Raw genomic sequence first — 16453 nt, forward strand, 5'->3', positions numbered from 1 at the left:
GAAGAATTTTAAAAGTATTCCTCGTGGGATGACCGTGTAACTGGCGAAGTGTGAACATTCAGGCAGTGAAGTCGAGATCAAAAATGGTGATTCGTGTGTTCTATGGATTGGGAGACTGAGATTTCTTGTGAGTAGATTGTTTTGTGGTTGTGAACTGTAAAAATGTAGCCAAGGTTGGCTAGAGGTTAGTATGTGTTGTGATTCAGTCATTGTGAACTTTCGGAGTGTTAATTATCTATTGTGGGTGACAAAAGTTGATTTGGATTCATTAGTAGGCCAATATGGATGTGTGTTCTGCACCGTGTAGGATTTGTTGACTTCGAACAACTATTGTTGAGGAAGGTGTCATTCGGTTGTTGATAAGCTTATTCGTGTCCCGAGATTTGTTGTGAGTTACTCTTGTAAGCTATGCGGGATTGTGATTCGTTGATTTTATGCACAAAGCATATGGTTCTATTTGGGCTTTATAGCGGAATTTGAGTGAGACGGGTATTTGGCTGTTGCATGATTGACTGTGCATTGGATATGTCCTTTTGGGCTGGTATGACATTGCGTCATTTGCTTCTCCGTGGTTATGGTGATTCACTTTTGGTACTAGACATCAAATTGTGAGTGGTTGTTGATTTTGAGCATGGTGACTTGAGGTGTTTCATGTGGGCGGGTGTTTGGATAAGGTCGCGCATTGAAGCGAAGTTATATGGAAGTATGATCCTTCGGGTTAGATTCGTGTATTTTGGTTCTACGGTATGTGATAAGTTCTTAACATCGTGTTGTGGTGGTACCGGTGAGCTTGCGATACAGCTCTCTCATTTGAGTTAGTTTTCATGATTTGAGTACAATTGGATTGTTGCTTACTGGTGTACGGATTGCACGGGTTATGGCTTTAGATGGTGTTGATGTGTCATGTCATTAAAGTAGTTGGGTTGGATGAGATGAGTCATTGGACCTAGGATGAATACTATCGGATTCGATTTCAACATGCTGGAAGGATAATATCGAGATTCAGACAGTCCTTGATAGATGCTCATGACTAGTGACACTCCGATGTCGAGCTTTCTTTCCGCACTATTATTTTGATTTAAACACTTTATGAAGGTTTATTGTTAAATAACTTTGAATTTTATCTTAAGAATGAAAATATTGATTGCTTTTTTGGTAATGTGTTGGCTTGCCTAGTACCACGTTAGGCTCCACTATGACCGGGTTGGTTTTGGATCGTGACACTGCATGGACTAGTTTCTTCTTTATGATCACTGCATAACCTGTTGATCAACCAGATGAGCCTTAAGGGTTTCTCTTGGCCCTAACTTGTAATTGGTATTTCCATGGGAAAATTATGCGATACAACAAACATTTATACTCTATTTATCATTCATAGCTATACTTTCAACAAATTTATCATTCATAGCTATATTTGAATTTTATATCAAATCTATAAAACACGAGAAAAATTATTTTGAATTGAAACAAGAGAGGAACAAACTTTTGTAGCTCATTTGGTTAGCGGGCGCGCTTAGTTAGTGGAGGCCTTGACTTCGACTTTCAACAAGAGCATTATATTTTTCTATATTTTTGTATTTCGCCTTACTTGCATTCGAACAAATAAAGTCGATATATCCTTTGTATACACCTATGTATACAGTCGACACAAGTTGTATCCTTACTATACATCCTTATATTTTTCCTTGGTTACAGTTAACACATGTCATATTCATTGGGCAAATGAATACAATTGCACGAACGAATACAAAACGATTGTATTCGTTGCGCGTGTGAATACAAGTGATACAAACTAGTAATAATTGAACAGTAGCTATAAATAGTAATTAGGTAAACTATAGTTATTAGGCTCTAAAATATAGTGCTTTATGAAAAATTTTCTTCCAAATTCCTTAGCAAATGCATGCACTGGGCCTGGCCTGCTTTTGCTGGATCAAAGTATTGGGCCTGGCAAGTCCAGCAACATCCCGTAGTTCTTAAAATGCTCTCTTCTCGATTACGATTTTCGAGACAGACATTCGGAGCGACGAAGAAAAGGAAAAAGCAGAAGAATCGAAGATGATTTACAGAAAATGGAGTTTGTTAACTGGGCCGCCTGCTATGCTGGGCGCTATCGTCGGTACAATCGTCGTTGCCAATCTTCTCTTCGTCCAAAATGTATGCCCTTTTTTCTCCTTTCCTTCTCAATTTATTTTTTTTGAAGCAAATTATTTACCATTATAGGAATTAAATGGACCGAATAGAGCAGAATAGTTATATAGGATGCCTAGTTGATGTATAGTTTGAATGATGCATTGTTTCTTTCCCCATCATATGGAAGTGTTTCACTTGATTCAATAATCTGATTTGACTCCTATTTTGGAGATTGATTACGATTTTCCCAGTTGCGTAAGTGCAAAATATTGATTGATTTTCAGTTATTTTAATTGATAAATCTTACATTCTGCTATAAGCCTATAATTGAGAAAGATTTGGGGGGGGGGGGGGGAATAGAGAGGTAATATGAACTGATCAAATGGATTATAGGGTCTGCCTCAATCTAAGATGATGGCAATTTGATTTTTCTCTGGACAGTGTAAAGGTGGAAGGTGCAAAGAAAGTTCATGGGGCTTGAACTGAAAAGCGAGACGTAAAGTGAAGTGCAAATTTAGTACTTTGATAATCAAATATCAATTCAATTAACTAATTTCAAAATTCAATTTAGAATAATGGTGATATATATCCAACTTCTCAAAGTGGAAATTCAAAGAATTGACCGTTTCTCAGTGGAATCACTTTGTCCGCCGTTCTTCGAAGGGCACATTTATGTGAAGAGCATGGTTTTGTCTATGAAACTGTGACCCTTTGATTTGCATCATTTCGTCTCATGGCTTTTAATAACTGCTCTGGAAAAAAGGAAAACGAGCTCACTTAGTAAAGAAGTTAGGTTGTTATTTCTGAAGTAACGTTAGTTTTCTTACTTACAATTTGACCCCTCTGCCAAGTTAAGTACATGATTTCAGCAGTTCATACTTCTCTCGCATGTTGAGTCCCTATATATAGCTCTACTGTTCTCCATGCTGAGTGTGTTTATCCTTCTTCATTTCAGTTTCACTTCTCCTTTCTCTTTCGTTTCCTTGTTGTGATCGCTATAGTTTACACCACTCTTTCTTCATGTTGGCCTCCTTTTCTTGCTCTCTTTGCTTTACATTCTTTCATTTGTTTCTGAAAGCTCTGAGTCGACTTGAGTTTGTAAACTTGCTGCCAACTTTTGAGCTTCATTTTTCTTTTTAGCTTATGAACTAGATATCTTCACAATCTGGCTCCTAGTCTTAAAGAGCCAGACCTGCCATAGAATAGAAAAATATAAAATTAACTCTTGGGCAGGGCTTTGTTATCATGTCTCTCCTTTTTCATGAAAATATTGCTGCTTCTCCATTCTCATGGAATTTATTTGTCTTGAATCTGCTGGAAGTCCAATGAAGGTGAAGATTTTTTTCTTTCTCCGGGTGGGTGGTGGTGGTGGTGGTGGTGGTGGGGGGGGGGATTCGAGACCCACGGTTAGTATAAGGAGGCATATGTGTGTGGGCACACGCGCGTGCATGCTATGTATGTATATACAGACACATTATCTTATATTGCTGACCAAGTCCCAGTCCCAACATTTAGCCCATTGGGGGGGGGGGGGGAAGGCTCTCTTAAGCTAGAAGGAGGTATGTATGTGTGCGCGCACGCACTATATATGTATATGTACACACATATTATCTAGTACTGGAACAAAATGAACCTGAATAGATCGTAAGATTTATGTAACCTACCTTGCCCCCAGGAGTTTGGTACAGCGTTAAGAACACAACACACGATGTGTAGGTTAAGTGCACGGCATGGCGCGAACCCTGTCACAGACGAACGACTCGTATTTAAGTGGAGAAGGGTAGTGGGGCGAGCACATTATCTATCGATTTTCGAACCGTGCGTCACTAATCTACAGGGATTTCTCGGTTATCAAATAAATAAATAAAAAGCTTTTTAACCAACCTCAACTAATCTGAATTGAAGTATAGTAGATTGATTGATATATATGTTTATTTATATACATGTCTACAGTGCTTTCTTTTGCTTCAACTATTTTTTTATTGGGTGCTGATAAGTTTTCGAGAGCAACTATGCATATCTGATGGTTGGCTTGCTGCATACCTATGTCTTAAAGGTAGTTTAGTTATTTTGATATCCTTCTCTCTATCTGCTATATCTTATTCAAAATTTAACTTGCAGGACCCATTCCTTGAGCCAAATCCAAAGAAGCAAGAAAAAGCAGCTTCAACCAAGTAGAGTGATCTGTGTCATATTTGTTGGTTTGAGGTTTCCTCTTGTTGGATTCATCATCTGTAACTTGCATAAGTTTCTGCTCAGTCATAACATTTCAGTCCAATAAAACAAAAACTGCTAGCAAAAGTGAAGTTCTGCATTTGATGTTTTGCTCGCTTTTGGTGTACTCGTTTAAGTTTATCAATGCCCCAAACAAAAAGTTGGCGCTACTTCACCAGTATTTTGATGCATTATTCAGGTTATGGATAGAATATGAGAAGGTCTACATATATGCCCAGATAAAATTAGGATGTGATTGAACATTTTCTCTGTTTTTATGATGCTTTCAGGTCAGGGATCTGAAAGAACCTAGAATATGGCCAGATAAAGTTGATATTGTTCAAGTTTCATAATCGGTATTTAACTTTCAATAGAAACTTTACAAGAACTATAGAAGAACGAAGTGGATATCTGTTGCAGTCCAAAATTAGGCATCTCTGTTTTTTTCTTCCTTTTTTTTTTTTGGTTTAACCATCTAGTGTTCGGAACCCTGATCCGAATGATCTAGATTCGAGCCATAGAAAGCCCACTATGTGGGGGATTTAGCGTATCCTATCAAAGAGGACCCCATTCTCAGGGCTCGAATTCCAGAGTTATGTTTTAAGTGTGGAAATGCCTTTATACTGTCAACGAGGGTAGAGATCTGACTGAGGGAAGCTAACTGCTAAGGCGATGAATAGTTGCAGCAAGTGCGTAAAGACATCGTTGCTGGTATTCTGGTCTTCTGAAAATTGAGTTTTTAACATACGAACAGGCCAAAATGTTTGAAAATTGATAAATGATGGCCTGTATGTTATCAAAAACGCAGAAATAACAGGGAATCTCGTACTTTACAATTTATTTCAATGAATCTCAAAGAGAAGGGGGATATTATACATGACGAAATGGAATATCGTGCCAGACTCTGATTTATGTGCAGCAATGTGGCCGTCAATATTTGCCTGCAGCAAAAATGATTAAACGCAATCTCAGATTCTTTTTCCTGTGCTTGTAAAAATATTGCAGATGAAAACAGTTCTCTGAGGAAAGAAAAGAATGATGCAATTCCCATTTCAACTGCTGACCAAAATTTCCATCATTAAATCATTCCAAGAATCTATTGGACCAGGCAAGCACCAATGTAGACAATCATTTTGAATTTTTGAGTGTCTACTGTCTCCTGCAAATGGCTGGAATTGCCTGTAGACTCCTGGGTGACCGTCTGGCCGAAGCAACGAAAGGAAAGTGGTGTCAAACAACCTTATTCTCAACCCAACTTCAGAACCTATTCTCAAAGCTCTCTCAAATTCTTCCAACTCAATTTTACGCATTACCTCATCGATGTCTCTAATGTCAATCTCGCCTTCTTTGAAAGGATCTGTTCTATTACAATAACCTCCGGTGTTCCATTCACCGTTCTCAAAGTGATCCGGTGTTGCGGTTCTAAAGAAAGTATACGCCTTGTGCTTCGATCTTGTGATGTATTTCAGAGTCGAATTCAGTGCTTTGCGATATGCATACTCGAATCCAACTTCTGTTATGTTCTTACCAGGGCAGTTGTGGCAGCCAACAATCTTGTTGTTCTCGTAGTAAATTGCAGATTTCAGGTACCATTTCCCTCCAGCAATAACTACATAATCGAAATTGTCAAATTGTCGAGTCCAAACATCATCGAGTTTGTCAAGGTGAAGCTGGGCTGTATCGGTTGAAACTCCATTGTTATCTTCGAAAATACTGGCTTTTACAAGAAAAGGTGACCAAACTACTGAAAGAGTTAAGTCATGAATGGGAAAATACCATCTTCTGCTTTTGTATTGCTTGTCATGGTAGACCTCATCACCTTGTTCCTCCTGCACGAAATGTAAACATGAATCCAGATACTGAATTCTTTGACGTACTAGACGACCCAATATAACATAACTAGAACTTGACGCATTCCAGCTAGTAATGAATATGCCAGAACGATAGGCAAGCAAACAATAAATGTAAGTGAAGAGCCACTTCCAAAAATACTCAACAGTGCTTCTGTGAGTAACAGAGTCGCAAAAATACTCATTTTCAAAAAGATGCAGAATTAGCACTACCCAAAATACTCATTTTTCTTGGTTGAGAGGAGCCTTGGAGCAATGGTAAAGTTGTCTCCATGTGACCTTTAAGTCACGGGTTCGAGACGTGGAAGCAGCCACTAATGCATGCATTAGGGTATGTTGTTTACATCACATGGAGTGCAGCCTTCCCCGGACCCTGCATGAACGCGAGATGCCTTGTGCACCGGGCTGCCCTTTCTTACTCATTTTTCCTAGTCAAAGGACATCATCACCCCACAAGTGATGGAACATGAAAATTAGAGCTGTACTAGAATGGTTGGAGTAGTTTGGCATGACAATAAGTTTGAACTGATTATACAACTTGAAATGAAATGTTTCAACTGGAAAAACTTTACCAGCTGTATTCAGTGACAATATTGGTGTAGCTGAGAGTGACATTACTTTTTAAAGCAGTGAGAGCCAATATGAGAAGGTAAGCCATCTCCAAAGCAAGGCCCAATATTATGAGCTGAGAGATACAACACCAGCTTATAAAACAAGACTGTCCAACAAATTTTATCGAATAAACCTAACAATGAGAAACAACTTTTATTGAGATCTATATTGACCATATAAGAGCAATTTTTGATGTTAATAAGTAGTTCAAAGAAAACATCTAAGTCATGATGAGTTTCACCAGCAAGCAAGTTTTGGACTTGACCATCATTGAAGAATGACATTTTTTTCGTCCATTTGTCGGGCTAACTCCAATCAAAGCCATGTCTTATGCAGATCTAACCTTTAACTTAGTATAAACAGCAGAAGATGCCTTTTCACTGGAATCTTTCTTCATACAATAGTGAGCTTTTGAGCCTCTTGAGGGATTTGTTTGTCTCGAAGCAAATGAAAATGGTCGATTTGATGTTCTCTGAAGAAAGGAGCCAAAATAGCTGTTGATGCAGAATTAGCACTGCCCTACTTCTATCTCATATCTCACATTCTTTTCCTATACCGACGTTGTCAGTTAGTCACTAAAAGTCTAATTAGTACTAATTTCCTTCATTAAAGAGTTAGTTTTCCTTCTCACCTAGTTAGAGATCAGCCAAATGAGTTTTTTTGCATTGTTTATTTGAAATTTTGTTCATCTAGTCTGGTTTGCTTTTTTACATTTACTAGCGATGTTTTCGCTAGGTAAATTCTTTGCACTCTCATCAACTAGTGGAATTAATAGGTCAAGAACCTCTTTGCCCTCTGTTTTAGCTTTCCCTTACTGTCAAGCCCACAACCTTACAAACGCAATCTAGAACCCTGATAGCCAGTGGCGGATGGAGTTCATAAACTATGGGTTCATCTGAAACCAGTATTTTTGACACAAAGCTTGAATATATAGTAAAAATCCTCTAAAATTTTAACAAATACGTATTACGTTATGAATCCATAATTTTAAAAGCAAACTAGTTTAATGCTAAGAATCTTAAAGACTGAACCCATAAAGTTTAGATCTTATATCTGCCTCTGACTACAGCCTCACCCCAAACTAAGAATTAGCCTAAATAAACAAACAAATAACGCATAAGTAAATTTATAGCAGCTAATTCAAGTATTACTCTGATAATCTTGTCTGTTCAAGATTGAAAATGTACCTGAGAGAGAATGCAAAGCAATGACTGTACATGATTGCGCATAATTGAATCACCAACGAAGGCTAACGATTTGCCCCGCATCATATGAACGAACTTCTTGGGATTGAATTTAGGTATCTCACAATCTTTGGGTTTCCATCTCCAGTAAAGATAGCCAGTATCAGGCCTCCCATTTCTCATACAATTTTGGTGAGCTTCAATTGAATAACAAGTGTGATTAGTGTAAAATGGACCTGTTGGATCTTGAACCCAATCTCCTTTAAATAAATCGCATTTTCCTGCAAAAATGTGGACTATCATCAGGTCAATAACTCTTCGGAGCGTTAACTTGTAAAATATTGTAACAACCTGCTATAATTGATTGAATTACTAATTTTATACACTGTCTGTGAATATATCTTAAAACCCAAAATGAAAACGTAGTTTGTGAAGGATCCATAAATCCCATCAATAACAAACTCAAGCACCACTTAATCGTTCACCGAACTCACAATTCAATCTTGATTTTCATTCTAATCTTCCCTTCTTCATGTGTACCAAATGCTAAGTTTCACTATACTAGCATTCACATACTATGTCAGAAATGATAATCAAGTACTTATTCTCAAAATTGCAAGAACCAGAATCTGCTGGATCAAAAAATAAAGAAACTTAGTCGTAACCGTTGTTTATGGGAATATTTATACCAAACTGATGAATGTAAGAAATTTCGCCACATAGCTCCAAGGGGTGTCAGTTGACAACCCTTCGCCAAAATTTACGGTGTTCAGATAGGTAAAAATTATTGTTTTACGTTTATACATGTATTGAACCTCCTTGACTTATTCGCGTATTTATTTCTTTAAATTTTGACTCCCCTTAATCAAAATCCTGGCTCCGCTATAGCTAGAAATGTGTCTTTCATGCATACGTTTACCACCTAACTGTGGTTAATAGATAATTATGCTCACTTTAATTTATAACTGTTGGGGTAAATTTTCTTGGGTAGATGTAAGCATTGAGTTCAAGCAAGTAATTTACTTTCACCCGACCAAGGGAGTGGCTAAAAATTAAATAAAAAAAGAGGAAATATTAACTGAAAAAGTTCAGTTGGTTATCCCAGTAATCCATCTTTTACTATAAATATTCCTTTTTTCCCTTTTCTTAAGGGCTTTTCTCACAAAACAGCAGATTTGATGAAAGACTTGTTCTTTCAACTCCAACAAACAGAAAATCAAGCACCAAGTTTCTCTAAAGAAATGAAATAAACCCACCCACGTCATTTTTGCAACAAATCCAAATATAAAGAAAAAATTAAGGAGAAAAATGAAGAAGGATATTTCAAGAATCAAAATTTTATAACAGTGGTAAGATTGAACTAACCATTTTGTGAAGTACTTCTGTCCATTGTAAGATCACTGGATGTCTTGTTGGAAACAAAAGCTGTATCAGAAACCTCAACAGTGGAAAATTGTACAAAGCTGGACAAGAATAAACGATAAGCAAAACCCATCAACAGAAAACAGACAGCAAACTTTATAAAAACCACAGAGAATTGCTTCTTGTAATTAACGTTGTTGCTAATCGCAGCCTTCATGATATTTTGGTCTCTCAAAAAGTGTCAATATGTTTTGAAAAAACAATAATATACTAATACTAAAATATTAATGAAGGAAGATGATGATGTTGTAATAATAATGGTATAAAGAAAAATGTGACAATTGAGTGTTTATCCCAATTCCCAACTAACTTTTAATAAGAAAGGAAAAAAAGTTGCTGAGAATGAAGCCAAGGTAATAACACGACAGAAGGAAGGGAAGGGTATAAAAGAATATTAATGTAGACTTCAGCTAAAAGCGACGTGGTGGACTAATGTGTATTCTCATGTTGCACCTCATCACCCCTTTGCACTAAATTGGAAAGCTGGGACCGCAGCGGAACTCAAACGTAAATAGCGTGAATGAGTCATAATTATTATACCAAATAATAAATAAGACAATAAAATAACAATAAAAGGAACACTATAATTTACGAGGTTCGGTCAATTTTGCCTACTTCCTCGGACACAACCAATATTTTATTCCACTCCAAAAATACAAATGAAATAATACTAAAGAGAGAAGATACAAATGCCTTAAGAAGATTAAAAGACAAATGAGAGGTGTGTTTAAATGCTAAACATTAGGCCTCCTTTTATAGGAAAAAATTCCCACCCACTTTTGTCCTCCTACCGATGTGGCACAATTTTTGGCACTCAACAAATCTCCACCTTGGCAAAATTTCACATCTTCAATTTTCTCTTAATGACAAATTTTGGTTGTGTATTCATCTTCAATCTTCAGTGTTCAACAATATTGATCAAATCCAAACAATGTTGAAACTTGACCGCAGTCACCATTTTTGTCAGCATATCAACAGGATTCTCTGTAGTATGAATTTTCTTCACCGTGACTCCACCTTCTTCTATGATTTCTCGTACGAAATGATACCGAACATCAATGTGCTTCTTCCTAGCATGATAAACTTGGTTCTTCGCTAATTGAACAACACTTTGACTATCACAAAAAATTGTGATACTTTTGTGTCAAATACCAAGCTCTTTTAGCAATCCCTGAAGCCAAATTGCCTCATTCACAGCTTCTGTAATAGCCATATTCTGCCTCTGTTGTAGACAAAGCAACTGTTGACTGCAAAGTAGACTTCCAACTAACTGGTGCCTTTGCAAAAGTAAACACATCACTAGTAGTTGATCTTCGTTTGTCCAGATCACTCGCAAAATCTAAGTCACAATATCCAAATACAGACTAATTGTCTTCCTGCTCAAAAACTAACCCAACATCTACAGTATTATGAATATACCGTAGAATCCACTTCACAGCTTTCCAATGCTCCTTTCCCGGATTATGCATATATCTGCTAATAACTCCAACAACTTGTGAAATGTCAGGTCTCGTACAGACCATTGCATACATCAAGCTACCAACAACATTTGCGTATGATACCTTTGACATATACTCTCGTTCAGCTTCATCTTTTGGCGACATAGTAGTACTTAACTTAAAATGGAGAGCAAGTGGAGTACTAACTGGCTTCGTCTTTTCATCTATGCCAAAACATTGTAGTACTCTTTTCAAATATTATTTCTGAGATAAACAGAGTTTCTTTGAACGCCTATCTCTTATTATCTCCATGCCAAGAATTTTCTTTACCTCACCCAGATCCTTCATCTCGAACTCCTTCTTCAGTTGAATCTTCAACTTATCAATTTCTTCCGAATTCTTGGTATCAATCATATATATATATATATGAGTAGGGCCCTGACCTGACCCCATTATTACTCGACCGAGGTTAGACTTGGCACTTACTGGGTACCATTATGGTGTACTCATGCTACTCTTCCGTACATTCTTTCGTGTGCAGATCCAGGTACCTCCTACCAGCCTCGTCATTAGTTGCATATCTTTTGTTGTTCCGAAGTCTTCAAGGTACATCTGTTGCATCTGTAGACCTCGGAGTCCCCTTCTATCCTTTCTTATGTTGTTCCTATTTTGTTTTTTTTCTTCTAGCACTGATGTATAGAATAGTTAGACAAAAATCTTAGAAGTTTGTGACATACGGTGTTCTAGGTCTTGGGAGAATTTGTGCATATTCGAGAGTGATTATTGCATATGCCGAGCGACACTTATGTCAGTTGTTAAATTTTCTATTATATTTAGCTGTTAAATTTATATTTTTGTTTTATTATTACACAATGTTAGGCATACCTAGTCGTAAAGACTAGGTTCTATCACGACATTTCACGGAGGGAGGATTTGTGTCGTGACAAGTTGGTATCAGAGCTCTAGGTTCATAGGTGTCATGAGTCACAAATAGGTTTAGTAGAGTCTCGCGGATCGGTGCGAAGACTTTTGTACTTATCTTCAGGAGGCTATGGAACTATTTTGATTCCTTGTCATGCAAAATTGTTGATTTCAAGATTCTAAACTTCTATCTTCTATTCTCTCACAGATGGTGAGGACACGTACAGTCAGATTAGATGACCAGGCACCTGTACCCCCTACTAAAGCTACCAGAGGGCGGGGCCAGGGCCGGGGTAGAGGCTGAGGTCATCCACGTAGTGTATCCATAACACCCACATGAGCTTCCACATAGGAGCCACCAGTAGCTCCAGTCGAAGCCCTGGCACTTGAGACGCCTACTACTACTACACCAGCATTTTAGAAGACCCTTGCACAGTTCCTGAGCATGTTCGGTACTCTAGCTCAGGCAGGGTTGATTCCCCTTGCTCCTACCATATATTAGGCTGGGGGAGGAGCACAGACTCCCACTGACCACACCCCAGTGCAGTGGGTTCATGTCGATCAGATTCTAGAGGTTATACCAGTGCCATATATAGCCCCAGTTCATCCCGAGGGTAGGGTAGCAGTTTCTGAGGAGGAGCAGCGTAGGATCGAGAGGTACAAGAAGTACCACCCTCCTACTTTCAGTGGTTTGGTGATAGAGGATGCTTAGGTCTTTCTTGAGAAGTGCCACCGCATCCTTTGTACTATGGGCATAGCAGAGTCAAGTGGGATTTCTTTCACTACGTTTCAACTTAGAGGAGCAACCTATCAGTGGTGGCGTGCTTATGAGTTGGACAGTCCAGCTGAGGTAGCTTTACTTGCATGGACTCAGTTCTCGGACATGTTTTTGAGGGAGTATATTCCCCAGAGCCGCAGAGATGCATGACGCACCGAGTTTGAACAGTTGTGCCAGGGTGCTATGATTGTGTTAGAGTATGCAGTTTGTTTCAGTGATTTGGCTAGACATGCACCGGCCTTGGTTTCTACAGTTCGAGAGAGGGTCCGTCGGTTTATTAAGGGACTCCATCCCAGCATCAGGACTAGCATGGCCTGGGAGTTAGAGATGGATATTTCGTACCAACAGGTTATGAGTATTACTAAGAGAGTGGAGGGCATGCTTGCTCAAGATAGAGAGGAGATAGAGGCCAAGAGGTCTCGAGAGACTAGTTCTTATTCTGGTGCTCATGCCCTAGCTGCAATTCGACATGGTAGGGGCTATGTGAGTCGCCCCGTTCATTCAGCTCTTCCAGCCGCTAGTGGTATTCCAACTACTTCTAGGTTTCAGAAGCCTTATTATGCACTTCCGGTATTTTGTGTGCCTCCTGCACGGGGTGTTTCCAGTGGTCAATCCAGCAGACCTGGATCGACCCAGCCACAACAGCCACACCCTCCCAAAGCTTGTTTTGATTATGGTGACACTCGCCATATGGTCAGGAATTGCCCCAGACTTAGGAGGAGTGCACCTCCACAGACCTCTCCGGCACCACATGCTCCGCAAGGTCCCCAAACTATGATTATAGCACCAACTACCACTCCACCTACTCAGCTAGCTCGAGGTGGATGTCGGGGAGGTAGATCTTTCCCTAGAGGGGGATGCCAGGCTAGATACTATGCCCTTCCTACTCGTACAAAGATAGTTGCTTCCGACTCTGTCATCACATGTATTGTCCTGGTCTGTCATAGACATGAGACCGTTCTATTTTATCCAGGCTCCACTTATTCCTATGTGTCATCTTATTTTGCTTTATATTTGGGCGTATCCGTGATTCTATGAGTTCTCTTATTTATGTGTCTACCCCCGTGAGAGATTCTATTGTGGTTGACCATGTGTACCGGTCGTGTTTGAATGTTATTAGTGGTTTTGAGACCAGAGCAATTTATTATTGCTCAATATGGTAGATTTTAATATTATCTTGGGCATGGACTGGCTGTTTCCCCATTATGCTATTCTTGATTGTCACGCTAAGACCGTGACACTGGCTATGCTAGGAGTACCACGGTTAGAGTGGAGAGGTACCTTAGATTTTACTCCCAACAGAGTTATTTCATTTCTTAAAAATCAACGAATGGTTGAGAAGGGTGTGACGCGTATCTAACTTATGTGAGAGATGTCAATATTGATACCCCAACAGTTGAGTCAGTCCTAGTAGTGAGGGATTTCCTTGATGTTTTCCCAGCTGATCTTCCGGGCATGCTACCCAACAGAGATATCGACTTTGGTATTGATTTGTTGTCGAGCACTTAGCCCATATCTACTCCTCCATATCGTATGGCCTCTCATGATTTAAAGGAGTTGAAGGAACAATTATAGGAATTGTTTGATAAGGGCTTCATTCGGCTCAGTATGTCACCTTCGGGTGGTCCTGTCTTGTTTGTTAAGAAAAAGGATGGTTCTATGCGTATGTGCATTGATTATCGCCAGTTGAACAAAGTTATAGTGAAGAACATGTATCCTTTGCCTCGTATTGATGACCTATTTGATCAGTTACAAGGTACTAGAGTGTTTTCCAAGATTGACTTACGTTTAGGTTATCATCAGTTGAAGATTCGAGAGCCAGATATCCCAAAGACTGATTCAGGACTCGGTATGGTCTCTACGAGTTCCTTGTAATATCATTTAGGCTGACTTACACCTCATCAACATCTATACATTTGATGCACATTGTATTTTGGCCTTATCTCGACACTTTCGTCATTGCGTTTATTGACGACATTCTAGTGTACTCCCAGAGGTAGGAGGATCATGAGCAGCACCTGAGGACTGTGCTCCAGACCTTGAGAGAAAAGAAATTATATGCAAAATTTCGAAATGTGAGTTCTGGTTGGATTAAGTGGCATTCTTGGGTCACATAGTGTTTAGTGAGGGATCAAGGTGGACGCAGTGCAGAGTTGGCCCAGACCGTCCTCAGCTACAGAGATTCGGAGTTTTCTTTGTTTGGCGGGGAATTACTGTCGATTTGTTGAGGGATTCTCATATATTGCATCACCTATAACCAGGCTGACCCATAAGAGTGCTCCGTTAAGGTGGACAGAGGAGTATGAGGAGAGCTTTCAAAAGCTCAAGATAGCTTTGACTACAGACCCAGTATTGGTATTGCCTATATGTATGGGATCTTTTACTATTTATTGTCATGCGTCACGGATTGGTTTCGGCGCGGTGTTGATGAAGGACCGTAGGGTGATTGCCTACGCGTCCAGACTGCCGAAGGTGCATGAAAAGAACTATCCTATCCATGACCTTAAGTTTGCAGCTATTGTTCATGCCTTGAAGATTTGGCGGCACTATCTGTACGGTGTCCCTTGTGAGATCTACACTGATCACTGGAGTTTGCAGCATCTGGTTAAGCAGAAGGATCTCAATTTGCGTCAGCAGAGATGGTTAGAGCCGCTTAAGGATTATGATATCACTATTTTGTACCATCCCCGGAAGGCCAATGTAGTGGACGATGCCTTAAGTCATAGGGCGAAGAGTTTGGGGAGCTTAACATATTTACCAGCAGCAGAAAGGCCATTAGCACTGGATGTTCAGGTCTTAGCCAACCAATTTGTTAGATTGGATATTTCCTTGCCGAGTCAAGTTTTGGATTGTGTGGTCTCTTAGTCTTCTTTTTATGATCGTATCAGGGAGCGTTAGTATGATGACCCCCATCTGCTTGTCCTTATGGACACGGTTCAGCATGCTAATACTAATGACGTCACTATTGGTGATGATGTTGCATTCAGGATGCAGGGGAGGCTATGTGTGCCCAATGTAGATGGATTGCGTGAGTTGATTCTTCAAGGGGTGCACAACTCGTGGTACTTCATTCATCAGGGTGTCGTGAAGATGTATCAGGACTTGAGGCAGCATTATTGGTGGACGAGAATGAAGAAGGACATAATAGAATATGTAGCTTGGTGTCTAAATTGCCATCATGTGAAGTATGAGCATCAGCGGCCGAGTGGATTGCTTCAGAAGTTTGAGATTTCGGAGTGGAAAGGGGAGTGGATCATTATGGATTTCATTTTTGGATTTCCGCGGACTCAGCGGAAGTTTGATGTAGTTTGGGTGATTGTGGATAAGCTGACCAAGTCAGCTCATTTCATTCTTGTGATGACTACTTATTCTTCCGAGCAGCTGGCTCGAGTTTATATCCGCAAGATTGTCAAGCTTCATGGCATGCCGGTATCTATCATCTCTGACCGGGGTAAGCAGTTTACATCTCAGTTCTAGAAAGCCATACAACATGAGCTAGGTACTCGGGTTGAGTTGAGCACAATATTTCACCCTCAGACGGATAGATAGTCCGAGCGTACTATTCCGATTCTAGAGGATATGCTCCGTGCATGTGTAATGGAGTTTGGAGGTTCTCGGGATCAGTTCTTGCCACTTGCGGAGTTTGCCTACAAAACAGTTATCGGTCCAACATTCAGATGGAACCGTATGAAGCTCTGTATGGTAGGCGGTGTCGGTCTCCAGTGGGTTGGTTCGATCCAGGCGAGGCTAGATTATTGTGTACAGACTTGGTTCAGGATACTTTGGAGAAGGTTAAGGTGATTTAGGATAGACTTTGCACATCCCAATATAGACAGAAGAGTTATGTGGTTCGGAAGGTTCACGATGTTTCATTCATGGTTGGAGAGCGAGTCTTGCTCC

The 16453-nt window shown here is 39.6% G+C and overlaps 1 protein-coding gene and 1 long non-coding RNA gene across 6 annotated transcripts; one reads left to right on the forward strand and one right to left on the reverse strand.

Annotated features, from left to right (window-relative positions):
- The first annotated feature begins 1953 nt into the window (after nucleotides 1-1953).
- LOC104230505 (uncharacterized) lies at nucleotides 1954-4573 on the forward strand. Its single transcript, XR_011401772.1, has 2 exons — nucleotides 1954-2157; nucleotides 4255-4573. It is a non-coding gene; the product is annotated as an uncharacterized lncRNA (long non-coding RNA).
- A 464-nt stretch (nucleotides 4574-5037) lies between these two features.
- On the reverse strand, nucleotides 5038-9782 carry LOC104230506 (protein trichome birefringence-like 26). 5 transcript variants are annotated; one of them, XM_009783335.2, is made up of 6 exons: nucleotides 9359-9780; nucleotides 7997-8274; nucleotides 6770-6942; nucleotides 6124-6176; nucleotides 5661-6022; nucleotides 5038-5288 (listed from the first exon to the last, which is right to left on the reverse strand). In XM_009783335.2, the coding sequence occupies exons 1-6, from the start codon at nucleotides 9570-9572 to the stop codon at nucleotides 5190-5192; spliced, it is 1179 nt and encodes a 392-aa protein (XP_009781637.1). In that variant the 5' UTR covers nucleotides 9573-9780; the 3' UTR covers nucleotides 5038-5189. The 5 variants fall into 5 exon arrangements, with proteins under 5 accessions (XP_009781637.1, XP_009781634.1, XP_009781635.1 ...); XM_009783336.2 differs by having other exon boundaries at nucleotides 5101-5288; nucleotides 5876-6022; nucleotides 9359-9782; XM_009783332.2 differs by having other exon boundaries at nucleotides 5038-6022; nucleotides 9359-9777.
- Between the last annotated feature and the right edge of the window lie 6671 nt (nucleotides 9783-16453).

Source organism: Nicotiana sylvestris, chromosome 8, assembly GCF_000393655.2.
Source record: "Nicotiana sylvestris chromosome 8, ASM39365v2, whole genome shotgun sequence".
Taxonomy (NCBI): domain Eukaryota; kingdom Viridiplantae; phylum Streptophyta; class Magnoliopsida; order Solanales; family Solanaceae; genus Nicotiana; species Nicotiana sylvestris.